This window comes from Semicossyphus pulcher, unplaced genomic scaffold, assembly GCF_022749685.1.
Source record: "Semicossyphus pulcher isolate SPU_LCO1_2020_fin unplaced genomic scaffold, fSemPul1.0.p SCAF_26, whole genome shotgun sequence".
Lineage (NCBI taxonomy): Eukaryota > Metazoa > Chordata > Actinopteri > Labriformes > Labridae > Semicossyphus > Semicossyphus pulcher.
The window spans coordinates 710,235-735,543 of NW_027211700.1; the positions used below are offsets into that span (position 1 = coordinate 710,235).

Below are 25,309 nucleotides of genomic sequence, written 5' to 3' on the forward strand. Positions count from 1 at the left end.
AAAAACGTTGTATAGAACAGTTTTTTTCATGTTGTTATGTCTGTGCAAAATTACTATTGTTTATTTGCAGAAAAATGTTTCTGTTTTTGTTGTCTGTGGTTATTTTAACTTCATAATTTTATTTTAAAATAGCAAATTATTCAACCTGTTATGACAAGAAAACAGAAGGTGAAATCAGGTGTGATCCAAAGAACCAGACTCTCATTTTCGACTTCCATAATTATCCTTTGATCTTAAGAAAGTCTTCAGTGATGAATTATCGAGAGACATTGACCTTTCTTGAGATATTAAAATACATTTTCCAGTTTTCATTAGAAAAGAAGCTTTGTTAGTTCGAGCTAATGACATAAATAATTTATGATCTTGGGATAATGAGATTTAAAAGAATGATCACACGAACGGTCCCTCTCAGCTTCAAAGCTCCCTAAAAGAGATGCAAGGACAATAAAAACAAAATTCAATTCAAGTTCAAACTTTATCACAGACTCAAAGTCGAAAAAAAAAACAGAACATTTTATAGAATAAATTAAAAACAAAGCACAATTAAACATCATGGTTTAAATGTTTTTTTTTCTACTTTTGAGAAACTTTAATTGGACAAAATCATCCATTTAGATATAAAATAATATTATATAAAATCTGTCAATAAGAAAAATAAAATATTTCAAAGGGAGTGTGCAAATATAGAGAGATTGTGCAATTTACAGAAATAACAACCCAGATTATTTGTGATAGAGTCAATGTTGAGGCTTAACATGATCTGTTATTTTAATGTGTAGTGACTGAGCCTGTAGAGAGAGATACAGATAGAAGATACAAACCTGTTGCAGGATTAAATCAGGTCTTTGCTGCTGAGTGTTTAAATCTCTTTTGTAACATTTTATTTAATCTTGCTTTAAATGTTTCACACAGGGGATTTATTTTGAAGTTCGGGGCTTGATTATAATATCATTTTCTTTTAACATTTTTAAATCCATAATGTGAACTACACAATTAATTGCTTGTCACAGCTGTAACTCAAGTTTACCCTTTGAAAGATTTACATATTCTTTATATTTGTCTTTGAAGTTGTTTTTTAAAGATACCTCTTCCCCTACATGCACAGTGGCTCTCTCTAATTTCAAACAATCTCTGAATCCAGAAAGGAAAGTGAGTTTTTTGTGCTTCTTCGTACAAAAAAAAAAAGGACGGGTCTTTTATTTTGAAGTCTGTGGTTTGTTGTGGCCTCGCTGACACATCCGGTTTCCAGCTGTATTTCACGGCAGACAGTCTGCTGTTCAGTGGAGGGTCGGACAGTATCCTTCTGTTTCACATTACAATGATAAAAGCCTCCACTCCGCTGCACAGCTGTTCTTCTCATCGACCCTTCAGCTCTGTGTGGATGTTTTCTGTCCGTGTCTGTCAGTGAGTAACGTTCATATTTCTCCGCTTTTCGATAAAACACACATTTACCTGCTGCAACGTTTAATATTTAGCCTACTTTATTACCTCTGCTGTTTGTAAACAGCAACACGGACATGGAAAAGTGCTACTCTTCACTAGTATGCATTTATTCCACAGGAAATAAGAACTAGTCCTTAAATTCGTGTTTTGAATTAGATTATATACTTAGACAGAGTTATAGTAAGCTTTTAATTGTGTTTGGGTGCAGAGAGTCAGTGACCGCGGCCTGCCTGGCACTGATTAGTTAGCTTTAACAGCTAGCAAACGTTTAGCTTGCCTAACCAAAGGTCGCTGCAATGCTACTGTGTTCTTAAGCAGCAAAAAAAATCACCGTTATAGTTTTTTTTAAAGAATATTGTTAGTGTCACCAGTTATTAAATTTCGAGCAGCATTTGACAGCTGTGAGTTAGCTAACAGCAGCTGAAGAGAACCGTTAGCCAGTTAGCCGCGACCCGATTAGAGCACATGCACATCAAAGGAACTAAGCCACGAAAACAATAAAAAATAATCATCTGAGCCTGCAAACATACGATAACAATAAACTCCTAAGCTTTAAGTCTCCTTATGGTCCACTTTTTAATTCGGCATACATCCGGTCCTCCAGGCTCAAAATGTTTGATTTAAATCCTCTTTTTTCCTCTGCTGTGTACTCTCAAAATAATCTGTGCTGCACACTGTAACATGATAATTTGACATATTTGAATCTCGGTCATTGGGGTTTCAATGGATTTAGATTTTCACATTATGAATAATCCCCCGAGAAAAGGTCACGTGTATAAAATGACAGTATTTGCATTGTTATTATTATGAGTTACAGTGACCATTAAAGGTGCTAAGTGTTGTTTTCACCAGTGGCTGTTTGGTGAACTGCAGGTTCTTTACACCACGGTCTGGCCAAACACTCGAAAATTGGACAGTAAACATGGCAGATCAATTGCTTCTGAAGATGATGTTGATTTGGGGATAATGACATGGCTGGTTAGCTTGCTAGCCTTGTTGTTAAACATCCTGTCACATTAGATCTAGTGTATAACAACCCTACACAATGTTATTGACTCTGAATGTTGCTAGCATAGCGTTAGCTTGCTGGCTAATAGCAAAGCAGAAGAATTCTACAAGTTAGGACGTGGACAAGAAATATATAGATCCTGTATCTGAGACGAGCTATGACCGGTTCTATTATTTTTATTTTTATTGTTATTGTTATTTTCTGTTTACTATTTGTTGTTGTATTTCTATTTATTTTCAACGTTTCCATTGCATTAGAACCTTATGGGATGCAAAGGAGAATTTCAAGTATTAGTCAGAGCCTCAGTCGTTACAAGGGAGATGTTGCGCCTTGCTAAACTTGTATATACACATACTTTGTGCAGGAGGCTGTGGGACATGGCTGAAAGCTCATGTTTTATATGTAGTTTGAAATTGTCTTGATTATGGTATCAGTTTACCGTGCTATATTATGATCTCTGTTTTTGATAGGGATGCTCTTTTATCTGAAATACAATGGGGCCAACAGATGTTATGTTTTTATTGCTAAAATGGTAAAGCCAAAATAATAAATAGTGCATAATTGTGTTTTTTTTCAGTGTAAGACAGGAGACATCCAGCAATCACAATTAATACAGAAAGCATCACCCAACTACACAAAGCTTTTATGGTGCACCAGGTTAGCCATTATAAGAATGCTTTAGTTTAGTATTTTTAGGAGTTTATGTTTAGATGGCGTCGGGTCTGTTAAAGTCGGTTTCTAGTGTGAGTTATACTTGATTGAAGATGAGCTACAAACTGGGCTGGAAATCTTTCTGTCCGTGTGTTTCCTCCTTTAATTGCAACGTTTTTTAAAGGTACAATATTGTCAGTCATATTAATTCATTTGTCAGTATCTTTTTAAGAAACCAGTATACCTGATCTTTTCCTAAAATGTAACTGACTCTCTTCTGAGGCATTCAGAGGCCTGTTTATTAAGCCTTCATTTAAAGCCATTATTGTGCGCACTGGAACATCTGGCCCTCCTGCAGCAGGATATGATCCCTTTTTTAATTTACATCGTGTGCAGCTGTAGAATTCACTCTGTCTAAGTCCAGCTGTTCCCATCTGTACGTGTGTCACGTTTAGTGTTTCTGTGTCACAAGTGCAGACGAATTAAAACTACGAACAGGGAGACAATCGAACACCGGGACAGCTTTATGTGTCCGGAACAAAAGTCACATTTTATATTAGTGAGCCGATTCTAATCAACATTAAAACATCAGGCAACAGGTGAGGCCAGGTGAGACTGGCCTTAAAACACATGCAACAAATTAGTCAGCATATTATACATGAAGTTCATTGTTTCAGCACAAAGAAGAGAGCATTCAAATCAGTGACAAATGAATCGGTCCAGAGGTCATGTGGCAGGTTGATGATGATGTTTAATGTCGTGTGAATCGGAGCATCTTCGGTCCAGACTGACGTCAGTGTGTGTGCACTGGTCAGGTACCAGTGCAGCCAATCTCTGTTTCCTGATGTTCAGCTGGTAAGCAGCTCCGTCCTGTACACTCACACAGACACACACTCCCTGAGGACAGAGAGCCCTGGATTGTGTGCTAAATTTAGCCTGGTTCTTAGGTGCAGGATTAATATGATGATGTTTGGAAGAGATCTTTGTCAGTGCATGGTCTTGGCATGGTGTCACATGTGCTCTCGTGTTTCTGCCTTCTACATGTGCGACAGAATCAGGCTAAAAGAGTTTTTGGTGTTTAAAAGTGGAGAAATGAATACTTAAAATGTGATATATTATAGGTTGGTTAAATTATTTAGAAGCTTTTAAATGTAAAATACAATGTAATGACTCCACAGTGCTGCTCAGTCTGCCGTAATCACTTTATTTAATGCAGCAAAAACAAGCTCTCTGTTTGACTTAAATTCCCACCGCTGCCAGTGTTACTAAACATTTGAGTTGAGTGCTCCTCAGACACAGAACAGGAGTTTGACTGATGGTACACTGATTGTTCTTACAAGTTTAATTAGCATGTCAGTCAGTCTGCTTGCAGAGTCCATTTTGCTGCAGTTATTATCTCTTATCTGATCTGTGTGATAATATGTTGGGGACAATATTTGATTTGCAGTTGAAAATAGTAAATTTAAGGCAATAAAGGTTAAAATATTGCAATAACATGTTTAGCGACTAAAATATTGACGTGTTGATTCTCACTTCTAGCTAATTGTTGGACGTAATCGATTAGCCTACATGGAGCCATCAGTGTAGCATCAGCTGAGGTTTTTTAGCCGCCTTAAATCTGTATTTTATTCTCTGATGTCAAACTGGCTTCCTTTGGTCCTGGTCCGGCTGTGTTCACTGAGACATCCTTTCCTGCTCGGGGTTTTAAAACCTCCTCCTGCTGCTGGTCAGAAGCTCCTTTGCTGGTGGTGTAAACACAAAAACTCCCTGTGCGCCATGCGTCAAGGCTTGGCGCTAACTGAGCTAACTGAGCTAACTAGCTAACGACAAGAAGTAAACAATCCATCCACCAGAAAACTCTCAAAATATATGAGCCATAAAATGAATCCAGTTTCACCACAAAAAATGAATTAAGTAGCTTTTTTGTTCATTAATCAGTGAGATCAAATGCCCTCTTTCCTCATGAACTTTGACCCAAATCCAGCAGCACAGGTCACGAGTGTACCTGTGCAAGCTTGGAGGATGACACATGACCTGCGGCTTCCACCACAGTTATATGGCTTATATTTCCAAAAAGATTTAGCCACAAAAAACAAGAGTTCTGATAAGCTAACAAACCGTTTAAGCTAGCTCTGTGTTTACTATGATAAACTTTCGTAAAGGACAGGTGTGTAAAAGTTGTCAGACATTGAATATGCGACGCGAAAATAAGAATCATTGTGTTTTTATTACCAAAGCACGGTGGGTCCTCTTCCACGGAGTCCGCCATGTTTCTACAGTAGCCTTGAGTGGACAAATCAAAGCCAGAGTACTTTGAGCGAGTTTTCCTGTCAGCGTAGGTTCGTCTACATGCCCGTACAGAGGACGGCGAGGGGAGCGTTTATCACTGCTAGTTTGAACAAAATCCTCCACACTGCTCCTTTAACTCTGAGGAACACATCACACGTGTTAAAAGAAGCATCTGGAACATTTTTCAGTCTTGTTTAAAACCAGTTTATATCGTGGAGCTCGTGGAGCAGAAGAAAGAACCCGATGCAGCAACATCTGGCGGACATTAGGGCTCTCCGAAACGACACGGATCGGATGAAACATTCTCATGTGCGTGTCTCATCACACAATCATGTATTGTGACTATTTATATCTCACTCATTCAGTGTGTCATGTTCTTCCTTTGTGCACACACACTCGGCTTCAGTGTGGCACAAGGGCGAGACTATTAGGGCAGACATCTTGTTTACATCAAAGGCAGACTGCTGATGAGAGAGAGGATCTGTTTATAGGCTGAGGACGGGGCCTGGCACTGCCATGTGGCACTGGGCAGCCGCCAGCTTCAATGACCCCCCCACAACCTCCCCCTCCAGTGAAGCAGGAAGGAAGAGAGAGGCAGGAATTAATTAGGAGAGAGCTGCAGCCAGCCTCCACATTTCTTCAATACCATATTTCTCAGCCAGTCCACAGGATGCACAAGAATGTTACAGGCATTTCATCCCTCCTCCCCGGACCTCTGAGGACCTCAGCCCAGCAGTTATTTCTTTTAATGATTAATGTGATTATGTTCACGAGTTGTAGAGTAATGTTTATTAGTCTAAAAGAAAGTGACGTCTTCTTCTGTCAAAGCAACCGCTCCGAACCTTCACTAACTTCATAAACCACAAAAAAGCAGCAAGTCCCGGTTTTTAGGGAGCTGGAACCAGCAGATGTGTTTTTGCATAAGAACATGATTAATGATTAATCCATTATTTTAAGCCTTTCATTTATGGGTAGTGTTGGAAACGGGGGAGGAGAGAGTGAGGATGACACGCTGTGAGTCGAGCCCGGGGCCGCCGCATCCAGGACTGTAGCCTCTGTAAGTGGGACGCTGATTTAACCGGCGAGCTAAGCCGACGCCCTGATTAATCAACCCTAACATTTTTAGTGATTCTTCAGATCAGTTGATCGTGCAGCTCTTCTTGTCAGATTGTCAGGTTTGTCCTAACATGTTGCAAAGACTTACATGAATTGTTCTGGTGACGGTGTTCTCTTCAGGCATATCAAACTGTCAGCCCCTCCTCCCTCTGAAGCTACAACCACGTTAACACGTTTCTATGTTAAAACATTTTGCTTTGTTGACCTCAGGCGTCCACACTACTCTGGTGTGTAAGAGCTCAGGAAACAGAGGCTGTTGGGCCGCTTAAACAACGTCAAACATATTGCCAAATATTTTGGGTATTAATCTTTAAACTAGTTTTTAAGCAAAAACCGGAGAAAACTGTTCTTAGCCTTTAAGAACTGATATTTCTGCTTAATAAGAAAGTAACGTGAATGTGTGAATAATAAGGAGAATGCGTTCACATCTTTCTCTCTCCACACGGGCTGTTTTCTTTAAGCGATGTGATCATGCACAATAACTACATCACCACTTCCTCAGTAGAACGCAACAGGAGGAAAAATGTTTCATGTACCGGATGTTTTTTATCGCGACTGCCTGACCTGTCGGATGGCGTCCTGGACACAAGGGCCATGCATTCACACCATTTGGCCAATCAGCTGTGGCCCCAGTTAGCCGTGAGCTACTGTTAGCTGCTCTTAGATATGTAGATTTAAATTTGAAACCGAACAGCAGAAAGGTAACTGTACGTTAAAGCGAATATGCACACTACAGTGTTCTTTGATTTATGGCGCGTCATGTCGCATATTGAAGGATGGTATCACGCGTCACTTTCATGATCGTGCAGCGCGTATTAATGTGCAGACGGTATCACACGTCACTATCATGATCGTGCAGCGCGTATTAATGTGCAGACGGTATCACGCGTCACTATCATGATCGTGCAGCCCGTATTAATGTGCAGACGGTATCACACGTCACTATCATGATCGTGCAGCCCGTATTAATGTGCAGACGGTATCACACGTCACTATCATGATCGTGCAGCCCGTATTAATGTGCAGACGGTATCACACGTCACTATCATGATCGTGCAGCGCGTATTAATGTGCAGACGGTATCACACGTCACTATCATGATCGTGCAGCCCGTATTAATGTGCAGACGGTATCACACGTCACTATCATGATCGTGCAGCGCGTATTAATGTGCAGACGGTATCACACGTCACTATCATGATCGTGCAGCCCGTATTAATGTGCAGACGGTATCACACGTCACTATCATGATCGTGCAGCCCGTATTAATGTGCAGACGGTATCACGCGTCACTTTCATGATCGTGCAGCCCGTATTAATGTGCAGACGGTATCACACGTCACTATCATGATCGTGCAGCCCGTATTAATGTGCAGACGGTATCACGCGTCACGATCATGATCGTGCAGCGCGTATTAATGTGCAGACGGTATCACACGTCACGATCATGATCGTGCAGCCCGTATTAATGTGCAGACGGTATCACACGTCACTATCATGATCGTGCAGCCCGTATTAATGTGCAGACGGTATCACACGTCACTATCATGATCGTGCAGCGCGTATTAATGTGCAGACGGTATCACACGTCACTATCATGATCGTGCAGCCCGTATTAATGTGCAGACGGTATCACGCGTCACTTTCATGATCGTGCAGCCCGTATTAATGTGCAGACGGTATCACACGTCACTTTCATGATCGTGCAGCGCGTATTAATGTGCAGACGGTATCACACGTCACTATCATGATCGTGCAGCGCGTATTAATGTGCAGACGGTATCACACGTCACTATCATGATCGTGCAGCGCGTATTAATGTGCAGACGGTATCACACGTCACTATCATGATCGTGCAGCGCGTATTAATGTGCAGACGGTATCACACGTCACTATCATGATCGTGCAGCCCGTATTAATGTGCAGACGGTATCACACGTCACTATCATGATCGTGCAGCGCGTATTAATGTGCAGACGGTATCACACGTCACTATCATGATCGTGCAGCCCGTATTAATGTGCAGACGGTATCACGCGTCACTTTCATGATCGTGCAGCCCGTATTAATGTGCAGACGGTATCACACGTCACTTTCATGATCGTGCAGCGCGTATTAATGTGCAGACGGTATCACACGTCACTATCATGATCGTGCAGCGCGTATTAATGTGCAGACGGTATCACACGTCACTATCATGATCGTGCAGCGCGTATTAATGTGCAGACGGTATCACACGTCACTATCATGATCGTGCAGCGCATATTAATGTGCAGACGGTATCACGCGTCACTATCATGATCGTGCAGCGCGTATTAATGTGCAGACGGTATCACGCGTCACTATCATGATCGTGCAGCGCGTATTAATGTGCAGACGGTATCACGCGTCACTATCATGATCGTGCAGCGCGTATTAATGTGCAGACAGTATCACGCGTCACTATCATGATCGTGCAGCCCGTATTAATGTGCAGACGGTATCACGCGTCACTATCATGATCGTGCAGCGCGTATTAATGTGCAGACGGTATCACGCGTCACTATCATGATCGTGCAGCGCGTATTAATGTGCAGACGGTATCACACGTCACTATCATGATCGTGCAGCCCGTATTAATGTGCAGACGGTATCACGCGTCACTATCATGATCGTGCAGCGCGTATTAATGTGCAGACGGTATCACGCGTCACTATCATGATCGTGCAGCCCGTATTAATGTGCAGACGGTATCACGCGTCACTATCATGATCGTGCAGCGCGTATTAATGTGCAGACAGTATCACGCGTCACTATCATGATCGTGCAGCGCGTATTAATGTGCAGACGGTATCACGCGTCACTATCATGATCGTGCAGCCCGTATTAATGTGCAGACGGTATCACGCGTCACTATCATGATCGTGCAGCCCGTATTAATGTGCAGACGGTATCACGCGTCACTTTCATGATCGTGCAGCCCGTATTAATGTGCAGACGGTATCACACGTCACTATCATGATCGTGCAGCCCGTATTAATGTGCAGACGGTATCACGCGTCACTTTCATGATCGTGCAGCGCGTATTAATGTGCAGACGGTATCACGCGTCACTTTCATGATCGTGCAGCCCGTATTAATGTGCAGACGGTATCACACGTCACTATCATGATCGTGCAGCCCGTATTAATGTGCAGACGGTATCACACGTCACTATCATGATCGTGCAGCCCGTATTAATGTGCAGACGGTATCACGCGTCACTATCATGATCGTGCAGCGCGTATTAATGTGCAGACGGTATCACGCGTCACTATCATGATCGTGCAGCCCGTATTAATGTGCAGACGGTATCACGCGTCACTATCATGATCGTGCAGCCCGTATTAATGTGCAGACGGTATCACGCGTCACTATCATGATCGTGCAGCCCGTATTAATGTGCAGACGGTATCACGCGTCACTATCATGATCGTGCAGCCCGTATTAATGTGCAGACGGTATCACGCGTCACTATCATGATCGTGCAGCCCGTATTAATGTGCAGACGGTATCACGCGTCACTATCATGATCGTGCAGCGCGTATTAATGTGCAGACGGTATCACACGTCACTTTCATGATCGTGCAGCGCGTATTAATGTGCAGACGGTATCACACGTCACTATCATGATCGTGCAGCGCGTATTAATGTGCAGACGGTATCACGCGTCACTATCATGATCGTGCAGCCCGTATTAATGTGCAGACGGTATCACACGTCACTATCATGATCGTGCAGCGCGTATTAATGTGCAGACGGTATCACGCGTCACTATCATGATCGTGCAGCCCGTATTAATGTGCAGACGGTATCACGCATCACTATCATGATCATGCAGCCCGTATTAATGTGCAGACGGTATCACGCGTCACTATCATGATCGAGCAGCCCGTATTAATGTGCAGACGGTATCACACGTCACTATCATGATCGTGCAGCCCGTATTAATGTGCAGACGGTATCACGCGTCACTTTCATGATCGTGCAGCCCGTATTAATGTGCAGACGGTATCACGCGTCACTATCATGATCGTGCAGCCCGTATTAATGTGCAGACGGTATCACGCGTCACTATCATGATCGTGCAGCGCGTATTAATGTGCAGACGGTATCACGCGTCACTATCATGATCGTGCAGCCCGTATTCATGTGCAGACGGTATCACACGTCACTATCATGATCGTGCAGCGCGTATTAATGTGCAGACGGTATCACGCGTCACTATCATGATCGTGCAGCGCGTATTAATGTGCAGACGTGTGATTAACGACATCACTAACCTGCTGCCTGTCTCCTCTCTGCAGGTGCTGATGACTGTGACGTAGCCATGCATGTTCTCTGGTGGACCCTGATCTCTACCTGGTGACAGAACCTCGGACGCTTGATTTCTGTCCTCACTCACCCTGTCAGCTGTCGGCCATGTTGGATGCTTCTGAATAAGGAGCAGCGTTGGAGGGGGGGTCTCCAGTTTGTCAGAGCTCCCATCGACAGACTGCCATGTTTGTGTTAGAATGAGAAACTGAGCAGGAAGCGGTGAACAGAAGAGAGAGTGTCGGGCCGCAGCGCGTGTGTTGGTGACAGAGAAGAAGAGCCGTCCAATCGGGAGGGAGCCCGGCCCTGAGGATGACCAGCCTGTTCAGGCGCAGCAGCAGCAATGGCGGCTCGAGAGGCGGCGGAGGCGGCGGGGGGCAGCTCAACAACAGCAGACCCAACCGGCAGGTCCGACGCCTGGAGTTCAACCAGGCCATGGAGGACTTCAAGACCATGTTCCCCTCCATGGACTACGAGGTGATCGAGTGCGTGCTGCGCTCCAACAACGGAGCCGTGGACGCCACCATCGACCAGCTGCTGCAGATGAGCATCGACGGACAGGGCTCGGATGACAGCTCCGACTCTGATGACAGCATCCCCGCAGAGGTCAGAGGGGGGGGGGTCAAAGGTCACCAAAACCACGGGGGGGGGGGATATAAAGCAGGCCTGATGGGCTGGAGGTGTAAACTCTCCACCTTTACTGCAGTGATTAGAGGAAGAGTTGGAGACAGCTGGAAAAAAGACGAGTGAACAGGTTAATCTAAGACGTTAAACAGCTCTGACATGTTACACATGTTTTTTCTCATGTTGAACTTGGATTACATTTGGAGATATCTGATAGATATCTGTATTTTAGATATCTGTAACTGCTGCTACACAAAATTATATAACAAACACGTTTGCTTGGAAATCTTACTGTTCGAAAAAAGCTCCAAACATGAAGTGCTTCCCATCGAGCGAGCGGCGACTGATCTGAGTCTGAGCGTTAAACTGTCACGTGCTGCCTGCTGTACGTGCTGTAATGTTCCTTATGACTGTGTGCTGAGAGCTGCACCGAGAGCTTCATGAACTGTTGTCCACACATCTGAATTCAATGACAGGAAGGATCACACCCCTGAAACATTCAGGCTTTGTACCAAAATAAATATGCAGATAAAAGGAGATCTAAATGCGGCTCGTTGTTTGTGACTGGGCTGAGCCTCTGATAACTCACTGTAACTGTGACGAAGCCAAACCTGTGTAATAACACAAAGCGTGCGCTGCTCTGTTTAGATTCTGGATCGAACCCTGGAACCCGACAGTTCAGATGAAGAGCCGCCTCCAGTCTACTCTCCGCCAACGTACGACATGCACATTTATGACAGGAAGTACCCAGAAGCCCCGCCGACACCCCCGCCGAGGTGAGGAAGAGAAACTGGAGTCCTATGATAGAGGAAGGAGACGATGTGCACTCAGCAGATCTCACAGCCACAAACGTCTTCTTTATTTATTTGGATTTTTGGGGTTTGTTGGTTGAAAAGAGAATCTGCCCCCCCCCCAGGTATTTGTTCTGAAAGCAGGTGATTGGACAGGATGACCTTTTGACCTGAAGTTGACGGTTAATACTAAATCAGCTGATTCTTTAAAATGTAAATTCCCATTATAAACACACAGAGTCCTTTAGAGAGTTTCACACTCGCTCTGTCAGTGAGTGTCAGTGAGTACCTGCTGCAGGTGGCAGCACCCCTCATGTTTCCTGTGCCTCCCCTCCTGTCACAGGTTCGAGGCTGAGCCTCCTCCAGGTCACCAGCAGGTCAGAAGCTACCGGAACTGGAACCCTCCCTTACTGGGAAACCTCCCCGATGACTTCCTGAGGATCCTGCCTCAGCAGCTCGACAGTATTAAGGTGAAGTAAAGGCAGCGTGTGTTTCCTACCTGAGCCGCTGGAAGCGACAGAGGGGTCGCTGACAGGGCTGACCTCTGACCTCTCCTGTCTTTGACCCACAGAGCTCTCAGAGCAGTCTCTCCCAGCCTTCCTCGTCCTCCTCCTCCTCAGTGTCTTCAGCGAGCCCATGGACCGCCGGGTCGGGCTCTGGCTCCGGAGCCGGAGCCGCAGGGACGACCGGAGGTCCGGGTCTGAGCTCAGGAGCTACAGAACAAGACAAGAAGCTGAAGCAGTATCTGGAGGACGAGCGGATCGCCCTGTTTCTGCAGAACGAGGAGTTCATGAGGGAGCTGCAGAGAAACCGCGAGTTCCTCATCGCCTTAGAGAGAGGTACGGTGACACTCTGGAGTTCAGCAGCTGCAGTGTCTCTGCTGTTTGTAATCACAGAAATGCACACATGCTAAAAGACACGACGATCCGTCACTTCTTACTGAGATACTGACGAGTGACAGGTTCCCTGTGGAGTGTGTGACCTCAAAGAAGCACGGTGCATTTTGGTGCGTTCAAACTTTAGTTGGTTGGAAGTCAGACTCCAGAGGGCACCTTCTAATTTAAGGATTCTTTATTTTTGTGCTGTTACTGCCGTGATCTGCCTTGATGCTCAGGTCCTATGCTTGTCTTTTTGGAATTACTTTTGTCCAAGTAATGAAAGTTTAATGTGTGATGAGAAACCACTCGGCGACATCGCCCAAAGCTACAACACACGAGAGTCAGAGAGCGAAATGTGACCATCAGATAAACTGTTCTCCAGAAGCACAGTCCAGGTGTGTTTCTGTTTCTGAGTGGATTCATGGAGACGTACGAGTGAGCAGAGGCAGTCACAGACTTCAGGAGCAATTTTAAGAATATGACAAAAGAAATGTAAACTTCCATCGACTGGTCTGCAGCAAATACAAGTTGTCAAAATACTTTTTCGTTACCATGTTTTCAAAACGTCACAATCCACGTAGTTTTACGTTTGCACCAACAGTTACAGAAGCTTTGTAAGAAAAACACATCGATAATCAGCTTTCGAGAGAGAGAGAGAGAGAGAGAGTTGTGGTCGAGCGACAGACAGGAAGTGAAGAGAGCGAGCACCATTAGGATTTCTGATCGTCTCACAGCGGTTACGCTCTAAACAACAAACTAACACGCCTACACCTCCGTGCGACCCCGCAGGAAGGTACAGGGTTTAGTCTGTCTGCAGCTGAAGTTGCTTCTTCCTGCTCCGCCCTCCGTCACCTGCAGCTTTGATCCCCACAGCAGGACACAGAAGGTTGTTCTCACCCACAGAACAGGTGCAGAAGATGCGTTCGATGCATTTGATGCAGACGGACAGAGACAGGGCCATCACCTAGTCTCTACGTTTTCATATCGTCCCGACCTGCTGAGCACCACTGCACAATTATTACCCAATTTTGGCTACCTAAGGGCCCGATCAGACAGAACGCGTTTTGCAGGCATAAAAACGCGAGGCGCACCGCACTGCCTTTTTTGTGAAAGTAAACACCCGATCAGACAGAGCGCGTTTTAGCAGCTGGGGGCGGCTTTTTTTTCCTACTGTTGTTAAGGCAACCACCGAATCATTAGCTGTCATTAACCTAACCGTTACACTGTAAACTGACAGAAGGCCCGCCTCTCCTTTCATCCGATTGGACAATGAGAAAAAACGCCCATGACCTCGGCCGCTTTTCTGCTTTGAGTTGAAGTTTTTTCAACTCGAGGCGCTCGGAGCGTTTCCTCAAAAACACGAGGCGCACAGAGCGGAAAAAAGCGAGGCACTCTGCAAAGCAAAAGCAGCGCGCAAAAAGCCTCTCATTGAAAACAATGACAAAAAAGCCCCAGCTGCTAAAACGCGTCCTGTCTGATCGGGTCCTAAGAGTTCTTTGTTGTTGCCGTGGTAACGAAACGGGTATCGAGGGTTTTTTTTTTACGTAACGTACGTAACGTAAGTTTGAAATTCTGTTCAGTGAAGTGTGGGCAGAAGTTGATGTTGGAAGCTACACTTTAAGTTGTCTGTTCTCCTTCCGCCTGTCGACTGACTGATCAGTGATTTTAAATGAACCAGCTGATCAGGCATGTGAGTTAAACGTTCCCTCTTCCTGAACTCACTCCGCAGTCTGTCTTTAAACAAAGGCCTTAGCTGTGGGTGTTCACTCGCTGCTAGCTTTAGCTTGTGGCAGACTCCTTCACGTGGTGCAGGCCTGCACACCTGAGATTTCACCCTCTTCTGTTTCATTTCTTTAATTTATTTATATTGCTCTCAGGATGTTGGGAGAATTTCCACAATAAAACAGAACATGCCTCTTGACATTTGCTGTGTCATCTCGATATTTTGATTTGTTTATCCAGAAAGGCTCGTTGATTTCCGTCTCCTGCGTTAGCAAAGACGGGGCCTTAGTCTGGATGTGAGTCTAACAATGTGTTAACTTTCAGAGCATTACAGATTGAATCCCTTATTTAAACTAAATGATGACCCTCATCACCGTCACATTCCAGCGTCACAATGTTTGCAGGGATGTGCACGTGAACTTTTTTGTGCTGTTATCTAGTTTTTATGGCCCCGTGATCTGTGAAAATGTGAAAGCGTGCCGAGACCTCTGAGACTTTCATTTTCCAATGTCGCACTAAAAAAAAACAAATGTCCAGACTTAGTAGGAAGTGTAGTTCTGTATTGCTCTTGTTTGTCTTTGGGACATTTCTCTTCTTTACTTGGACAAAATGAATTCCATCCGTCTCCATTCTTCACAGTCTGACATCCCCAGCTTACGATCAGGGCTCCTGCTTTCATTGTTTTTTAGCTCCCAGCTCAGATTTTAAGCTCGGGACGTTTTTTATTCGTCCTCAAATCCAAAGTTTGACGTCTCTGAAAAGTTGATCACCAGAACACTTGACCAGTTTCTGATTTTACTCTTCGATGAAAGAAGCGACGCTCGCCTTGTGTTGTGGTGCAACAATGCAAACTGGTCAAGATGCTCCATGAAACCAGATCTCATCACATCAGTGTTCATAACATCTGCTCTCTGTTTTTAGATCGCTTGAAGTATGAATCAAAGAAATCAAAGTCCAATCATTCATCTAGCATGGAGGGTTCCTCAGGTAGATATCACTCATCAAGCTTCCTCTGCTCAGCTGTATGCTCTCTGAACTCTACTGAATACTGGTCTGTGTGTGTGTCTATGCATTCACTGTGGTAACTGTCGGTTTGTCCGTAGATATCATACCTTAAATACCTGTGATTGTACAGCTGGTGTGTCTGTGTCCATGTACATACTGTAAGTGTGCATTGTGGTAGTGCTGCTGTGTCTGTGTGCAGGAGAACAGTGCTCTGCAGCTTCAATGGAGGCCGTCTCAGATGACGCCATGTTCAGGGACAAACTCAAACACATGGGAAAATGTAAGTTCATTAAAATAACTGCATCAGCTTTTAAAGGGGATCCAGGTGTTTTAAAACTGGGCCCTATTTTAGTTTTTACAAATGGCTTATTGGTGCAAACAGTTTACATTGCTTCAGCCAGCAGCAGCAAGACGGGCTGTAACATAGCTGCAGTGGGGGGGAAGTGCTCCTGATCACAGTGCGTCCACTAAGAGTTCTTGTTGTTTCCACTGAGAGGCTCAGATTGTTATTCTAAGTAGGGATGCACCCACACCGACACCGAGGTCATATGTCTGATGTTAGAGTCAGAAACAGGAACATGTGATGAAAATGAAACATGTTTGTAAAGTCATCGTGAGAACTGTAATGATATTATTAAGGACTCATGATTTTATCTCACAGAAAACAAGAGTTTCTGACTTACTGCTGCTTTGACCGGTTAGTTTTTGTGTTAATGTGTGTAACAAATATGTTGTGTTGGTTTTGAGCTCACCTTTTAAAATACCAAAGTCGCACAGTAACAGTCAATCAGGAGGCCAGCAGCTCCCATTATTCTGAGCTTAAATCAGTGTTTTTATGAATGGAGTCTGGTGTGTTTGCAGAGAGCGATGTAACGTCTGTGTGTGGTTAAAACAATCATCTTCCTCCGTAACAAAAAGGTCTATCTCTGTAGGGATCCTTTCTGTCATGTTGTCACACACTTAGAAGAACAATCTGAGCCTGTCAGTGGAAACAACAAGAACTTTTAGAGGACGACCTTTGACCCATCAAGGATTATGTTGCAGCCATTACAGCCTGTTTCACTGCTGCAGGATGAACACATTCACATACTTTATTCCTGTGAGTCATTTAGAGCCCAAATATGTTAAAATAGAGTCCAGGTTCACAAATACAGGAATTATACTTTAAGGGGATTCACAGATGTTTTCTCACCTTCAGCGACGAGAAAGAAGCTGTTTGAAATCGCCAGAACGTTCTCCGAGAAGACAAAGAGGAGAAAGTCAAAAAGGAGGACCCTCTTGAAGCACCATTCGTATCCTTTGCTCACATTATCATCTGACGGTGTAAAGTAGTGTGTGATTGAAAGTGTGTTTAATCAGCCATTTATTGTTAAAACCAACATGTGGTTCAGCATTTACAGCTTGTCACATTTGTTGATCTACAGCCAGTTGGAAAACGTCTGTTATATGATGTTCTGATACCTTTAAAGTGACAAAGCTCAGGTTCAACCTGGAACAGTTCCCTCCCAGCAAACGTAATATAATGTTTTGGTTCTTTCCATAACACGTTCGCACGTTATTACACCGTCCACTTTTAAGCATGGTGGTTTTAAACGTTATCTTTTAACTGGATGGAGGTTCCTTGTTAGTGAGGATCTCCTCCCAGACACATTCTGTATCCACCGAAGAGTCTCTGAGAAACACTGATTTTATTAACAACTGTGTTTTTACTGGTTTTATCCTGTGGGTCACTTTGTTTTGGAGAGGAGGAGACCTCTGTGTGGAAACCTTGAACGATGAACAACAAAGGAATCCTGACCTAAAAACAAGCTAAGCTAGTGTTAGCGGCAGCTCAGCACGCAGCCCCTCCCAACTTCCTGTTTCTGTTTAGGAGTGTCACGGAGACATTTTAACGTGCAACAGTTTTATTCAGTGTTTTTACAGGTTTAAATGATCTTGACTTTAAAAAAAGAATACAGACTTTATAATGTGTCGTAGTCGACTTTAGCACATGATCGTGTTTTCTTAACTGAGCTCCTTCTTAGATTGGGCACCGCCAACTCTACAGCCAACCTCCTGGACGATGTGGAGGGAAACCCATGTGGTAAGAAGCACACACGTCGCCCACGCCATGAACAACATGTTGGTGTGTCACTTTGTTAGAGAAGAAGTCCAAATGTTCCGTCTGAAATCGGGTCATGATTAAGCAACCTTCATTATATTATTTTGATCCCTTCACACGCTGTAAATGGATTCAAATCCAGGAACGACCAAGTTTCACTTCAGTTTAAAGTCATAAAACGAGAAGTTCAACTTCTTATACAAAATCAAAAACTGCAACGAGGACATAAAGCATCTTTTCAAAAATCTGACATTAACCAAAATACAGTTTTTCACTGTTTGATGTGCTGACGGTCACAAAGCATGAAATGTGCTCCCTCTGTCATTTAGCTTATGTTTAGCTAGCCGTCTCTTCCTGCGAAGAGAATCAACCTTATTTAATTTAACCGTCCTGTGAAATGTGCACCATCTTCTCCCATAATGACTCTTATATTGTTGAAACCAAGAAATATGCACTGAAGCAGCTTCCCTGGGTCTGACCCCTGACATCTACAGACATTAAGTCACTGATCGATTTATCACTATTTACAAAACAAAACTGTTGAGATCATTACCCATCGTGCCCCTGTTGGAGATTTAGAGGAAGAAAACACAATTAGAGCAGAAACAGAAGCAGCTGTCCTTGTGTGTGCAGTGGTCAGGTTATCTGTGCTGATGGACTGTAACACTGGCTTGGTTAGCATTACAAGCTAGCAGGACGCTTTCATTGCTCACCGGAGCTAATGGTTGCGTGCTAACACAGTGTACTAACAGCAAGTGAGCGTCCAACTATGGTGTCACAATCAGTGAGGACACGGTGACAGCAGCCCTCCCCAGCTGCTTCCTGTTTTCTGCTGGAGAGAGCGCTCCTATTGGTCGTTGAGTATTTGATTAAAAACTTGTGTTATGTTTGATTTCATCAGGATGCAAAAAAGTGACTGAAGACAGCTCAGAGTTTTATGACCACCTTACACCAAACGTTCAAAATGATTTCCGCTCCAAAACTGACATCAGAAAAATTTGACAATATATGACAAAATCCAGTCTCTGTTACTCCCTCTCCCTTGTTCTTCCTCTATCTAAATAAATCTATTTGTGTGCGTGTGCGTGTGCGTGTGCGTGTGTGTGTGTGTGTGTGTGTGCGTGTGCGTGTGTGTGTGTGTGTGTGTGTGTGTGTGTGCGCGCAGAGGAAGATGGTCAGCCTAGAAGAGCAAACACTCAGGAAGAGAATGAACAACGCAACGAGCCATTATCATGGTAAGATCCTCCTCAGAGCTCCCTTCATACTTTGGATGCTCTCATGTTTTTGAGTGTCTGTAATCAGCCTGTAAAACACCAAACCCGCAGCCTTTAAAGGGCAGTGGGGCTATCGATGGCTACATGCACTATTTATCCAGTTGGGGATTGACTCACTTTCAGACTCAGCCTCTGGTGGACATTTGTTGAACTGCACTTTTCTTTATTTTTCAGTCCCAGCAGTCGTAGCTTGGTTTTGTTAGAGATGGACTCATAACACTTCCACCCCCCTTTGTTCCCTGTTTCATAAGTTGACCGTGACATCACCGTCTTCCTGTCTAATCACTTTCCTTATGTCGGACTAAAGCCAATCAGACCATAAAGACTTTTCTGATTAAATCACCGACAAGGGCGACAGGAAGACGAACAACATCAATCAGAGAACAAAGATATTCATAACAATTTAGATTTCCACCCTTTGATGAATGACTGCATGTGATGTGAAGAAGCTCTGACCAGATGTTAGCAGCTCACACAACAGAAGCTAAACCAGGACGGGCTTTTTCAGCTGTTACGCTTCCTGAACCCTTCAAATTAAAAGCCTTCTATTCCTGAACTTATTACACAAAACTCTGCAGATTATATCTTAAGAAGTTCTGATAGTGTTTTCTCCTTTCTGATAAGCTACCAATACAGAGTACTGATGAGGTACCAGTGCAGACAGGAACAGCTGTACTGCTAAACGTGTGCAGGTGTGATACGAGAGACTGCCCGTCAGAGGACCTTCTGTCATGATCTCAGTTCACAGTGAGACAGAAGTGAGACAGCATTGAGAAATGTAGGAATAACAACTATTTAACATTTAAAAGATTACAAACAACATGTTTTGTCTGCTTTAGAGAGCCGCACAAACCGAATGAAGCGTCTTCATTCAGGGTTTGTTTGGAGGAGGAGTCCTCTGACGACTATTCTGCTCCTGTTATATAAAGGTGAACAGAAAAACAAGCTAAGCTAACGTTAGCAGGAGCTCGGCTGTGTTGTAGAAACAGTTTTATTCTGTTTAACTCTGACTAATGTTTCATTCTCTGTTACCAATGACCTGAAATCAGTTCTTCTTCTCTGCTCTAAAACTGTAGTTACTGTGGGACGCCATGATACCTCCATGGTGGCAGCACAGAGCAGCTTCCTGTGTAGATACTTTAGTGGAGTGCAGAAGAAGAATTAATAATTGTAGAAACAAGTTTAGAGGCTGTCTCCAGCAGTGAGTCCGTCCCCATAGAGCCCCATGTTAAACTTTACAGCAGAAATAAACATGTTTACAGCCTGGTACAAAAAACAGTTTGGGTCTCTATAGCTCATTTCTCTCTTCATGACAACTGTACGGGGAGAATCTTTATACAGCTCACCTGTTTACATTATATTAAGGCTTACAGTGATGCAGCATTAGGGGCGTGGCCTCTTTGAGTGACAGCTGGGAGCTGCTAGCCATCTGCTAGGTGTCCCCTCAGCTAATTCAGTCACTGAACGTAACCTCTGGTCCAAATATGGTCACTTCAGGCTCCAGAAAGACCAGGGGCCGACACTACGGAGCGAGTTCAGCAGACCCAGGCTCTCTTCTCCTGATCTGCTTCACTTAACCTCACAAAGGAGGTCGTGCTAAACGCTCGCACGACGCTGGTTATCAACTCGATAAGTCAACCCAGGGTTTCTCTGAGCGCGCTCACATAAAGGGGCGTGTTTGGAGCAAACGACCAAAACATCTAAACACGGGCGAGTCTGCCGTCAGCTGATTGACATGTTTTACAAACTCAGAGCAAACTCTGATTGGGAGGACAAACCGCAACAAAACACAGACTGTAAATGTGCAGATATAATGTATCACTGCTCCATCATCAGAGCACCATTTATTATAACACTCGTGTGTTGCATCAGATTAACACGCTGCACTGATGTGTTTTTGTTAGTGGCAGATTCAGACCGTACTCTCTCAGCCGTATCAAACGGACCCATGAAGCAGATATGAAATAAAAGCACCATTTAAAGCAGTCCGAACGCTCGCTGTCATGTCTGATAAAACAAAAGTACTTCAGGCTTCAGTGTGTTTATCAGTCTCTGTAGATGTAGCTACGTCAGCTCGATGGATATCTGTCGTTAATATATTTCATAAAGTCAGACGGTAAAGAGGAAGTGTGTTACTGCTCTCTCTCTCTCTGTCTCCCTCGTCCCTCTCACGGGCAGCTCACAGAGCTCCTGAATCAAGAGACCTGATTGGTCAGTAGGCGTTGCTTAGTTCGGGTTGATCTCTTATCTCGGACATAACCTGCCCCGGAGCAGGTCAGGTGTTCAGCATAAGTTACCATGGTGATCTACCCGGTAAGAAGTGAACCACCTTCGTAGTACTGAAAACTCGGAGTTAACCCTGAAGTTACCTCGATGACCACAAATCCTGCTTCGTAGTGCACCCCCCAGGACGGGGATCTGCCAAAATGTCAGACTCCAGGCTGCATGAAGAGAGTCTGTGTTTGTCTGACTTCAGCTGAGTCTCCATAAATTATATAAATATTCTGATTTCTTTCTCTGAGCTAAAAATAAAAACGTCCTCCTTTCGTTTTGTATCAAACATCAAAAAGCATCCTCAGACGACGTCTCCTAATCATCCCGTCTCTCTCTGCATTTCAGATCCTCCGGTGCTGCACCATATCAGGGTTACCATGGAGACGGCAGCATGACCCATGGGCGGCAGCCTTGCAGCTCTTCCTGTCCCCGTCGGCCCCTCCCTCCCCTAATCCAAACCAGCCGGTGTATGGCTGCCCCCCCCCCCCCGCAGGGAGAGGCCGTGGACTGTTCCCAGCACTGTACATGCATAACCTCTGTATGATAACACTCTGTTATATATAATTTTAATGTAAATGCTTTAGTCCGACAGTATTCCTTTAGACGGAGGAGAGGAGCTCTAGTGTAGTGATGAACCTTGTGACTCTTCCAGTAGCAGACTGTGAGTCTCTGATTGGCTCCCTCAGGCCACGCCCCTTTATATACACTAAACCATGTAGAGCTTTTATACCATGTTTTCTTAATAATCAGATTGTAATATTTTGCTCTTTTTGAACGTCAGGTTTGTGTAACTGAAATTCTTATGTGTCAGAACTTTGTGGCTGCACAAACGTCAACACGAAAACCAGCTGATATCACATGTAAAGGAACAGCTGACTCCAGACGTGCTTGGTTTGTTTGGCCAGGTGAACACGGGGTCATTCAGTCTGTGCACATTGTGCGGTCAGACACTAAAACAGGATAAAGAAGAAGAGCCGTACTGAACGTATTTATTGTCGGACTGGACTAGAATAGAGGCCGTCATGTGATTTAGAAATGTACCCCTTTTTCTATCATTGATGTCGTGCGATCACACAGGATGAGCAAAGTCTGTACTTTTTTCTAATTTACCCAAATATGATGTCAGGGCGTCTGTGCAACCGGGGGCAGAGGCAGGAGGAAGGTGCAGAGAAAACAAACCTAACAAATCTCACGTAGGACTTTATCTATTATCAGGAGGACGTGTGGTTAACTTGCAGTGTAATTGTCTTTACAGATCACAGACATGGTAGACGAGCTCTGCTGTAAGAGGTCTTCAGGTGATTCTAATTTCTAAAGCGAGATTTAGATTCTAAAGAAAACCCAGAATCAAGACAACTTTAAAGAACTCAGTCTGACAACATGTTGTAGAAAATACAACGACTGTGTCAGGAGTCTCTGTTCACCTGGACATTGATGGGGCAGTCTTTTCAAGAACACTTCCTGTGCAGCACATCGAGGCCTTTAGAGCAGGGACGTGCTCTGTTTCGACGGCTTACAGTTGTCACTACTGCACTCAGTTTTATTAGAACAATAACACAACTTTGATAAAGTGTGAGAATGATGCTAAGTTTACTGAAAACATGTCTCCAGTTTGAATGCTGTAGGAGCTACAGTCTGTGAGCTTGAAGGTAGAGAAGGGTCGTCTTTTAAAAGTGAAAAGGCACACACATAAATCAAAACACAACCGTTCATCGCGGAGATGTCGAACTAGCAAAAGACTAATTCATCTATATGTGGTTGGTAATTTGTAGTGGAATTTCTCCTTTATTGATGACAGACACGTCAGATTCACACAGGATTATAATCACAGATAACTCTGCAATAATTAAAAACACTGCAGGTCCTCAGGTTGTGCTCGTCCTGTGAGAATAAAGATTTAATTTCAGCGGACTCCAGCCGGCAGTCTGAAAAAGGCCTCAGAGGTAGCACATGAAAAACTCTCTGACTGTTAGCCGCGGCTAAGGCTCAAATATATTAAAGTGCTTTGAAGAAGAATCGCATGAAGGAGAGGCTGTTTCAAAATAAAAGTGTAGCATAACATTTTGAGCGCTGCCGGGTGTCCTTGTCCACCTGCCCTTACCCATAAGTCTTTGTGTTTTACGGTCACGCCCTTTCAGAGATGTCTCACCTGTATTTCTCTATGGAAACAGGTGACGTTCTTTATGTTCTCACCTGGCCTGTCAAACCAAACCACAGTCTGAATCAGCTGCTCTGTACAGCTTCCTTCACAGCGTCACTCCACACGTTGCTGATAATCTGCCAGCCGTCCACGTCATTAAACCTTTTATAGATTTGTGCAACATGTTGTGGAAATATTAAATATCACTCATTCTACATTGCCATATCTCATCTCCACGTGTCTAAAAGCCAGTGTTAATACCGTAAACATTTCCACATGAAGGATGGATGTCTGTCTGCGAGGATAAAGAATCTGATTGGACGATCGCCACATGAAGACTCGATCTGATTGGATGAAAGTGAAGACAGAAAAAATGCCTGTGAGGTTTTCATCCGACCCTTTGTACATCTCTTTCTGTTTGTATGTGTCGATGTGAAACTAGCATGGAGTCCAGATGTAGTAAAGTCTGATGTAGCCTGTGTGAACACGACGTGTTAGCAGAGGAACAAAAAAAAAGTGTGTTGTTGTGGGTTTAAGTACGTTTACGATGAGAGGGTTTCAAGAAAAACTGCCTGATTTTAAGCTCTAGACAGATTAGATGAGTTAACTTTCTCCCTTTGTGAATAAAGTGTTTTTTATCACTTCAGAAACTGTTGTCAAATTCACTTTATTCGCAGTCCGGCCAGTGTTTTTATTCCCAGTTATTCCGATGCTTTTTCTTGACCAGTTACATGTGATTGTTTGACAATGATTTCGTTAATGCAGGTTTTAGACCGGTGACTCCAAACCAACAAAGCAAACACAACAAAGACTTTGGATTAACTCAACTAAATAGAAAGAATAGAAACTGTGATTTGACTAAAAGGATTCACCCCCTTATTATGTGATCGAAAACACCTGAACGTTACATTTGCATGATGTAAGAGCGAATGAAAAGTAATTTAAAAAGTGAGGAAAGAAGCCCAGACAGGAAGCCAAAAATATTAGGTGAACTAATTAGCTCAAGAAATGCACAAATGGTTAGATAGTTAGATACCGGTATTTTGTGATAGTTAGCTAAAAGTTATAGCTGCTTAGCTAATCGGCTAAAAATACTGGATAAACTGTTCAAATAGTTAGCTAAAAGAACATGAATAACTGTGTAAGGATAGATAATAGTAGCCAAATGGATAAATGTTGAAATAATATAATAATTAATGAGAGATTAGCTAAAAGTACTGGATAAATGGTTCAAATACTTGGCTACAACAATTTGATTAACTGTTAAAAGAATAGCTAAAATAATTATAGCTAAAACTAACACATTTACTAAGGAAATACTTAGCTCAAAGTGATGTATCAGCTGTTGAAGCTGTTAGCTAAAAGTAGCCTTATGAATAAATGGTTGGAGTAGTTAGCTTAAAGTTATAGGTGCACTGTAGCTAAAATAACTGAACAAATGGCTGACACAGTAAGCTAAAAGTATCTGATGACTGCTGAAATATTTAGCCAATGTAATTTATTAACAGCTGAAGTAATTCGCACACTTCTTACTGCTATTGGTTTTTCTGAACATGCTGTTGGATGGATTACCAACTACTTGGCAGACAGAACAGGTTCTGCAGTTCCTCAAGGGGGTACCACAAGGTTCGGTTTTGGGCCCTCTATTATTCACCATTTA

At 43.6% G+C, this 25,309-nt stretch overlaps 1 protein-coding gene across 2 annotated transcripts; it reads left to right on the forward strand.

Moving 5' to 3' along the window:
• Positions 1-1,278: 1,278 nt before the first annotated feature.
• On the forward strand, positions 1,279-24,287 carry cuedc1b (CUE domain containing 1b). Of its 2 annotated transcripts, none has more exons than XM_069676727.1 (11): positions 1,279-1,404; positions 10,834-11,446; positions 12,113-12,240; positions 12,599-12,725; positions 12,827-13,094; positions 15,777-15,842; positions 16,060-16,140; positions 17,059-17,152; positions 17,885-17,943; positions 19,127-19,196; positions 21,855-24,287. In XM_069676727.1, coding segments are annotated over exons 2-11 (1,188 nt in total). In that variant the 5' UTR covers positions 1,279-1,404; positions 10,834-11,152; the 3' UTR covers positions 21,856-24,287. The 2 variants fall into 2 exon arrangements, with proteins under 2 accessions (XP_069532828.1, XP_069532829.1); XM_069676728.1 differs by lacking the exon at positions 1,279-1,404 and adding an exon at positions 6,380-6,449.
• The last annotated feature ends 1,022 nt before the right edge of the window (positions 24,288-25,309 follow it).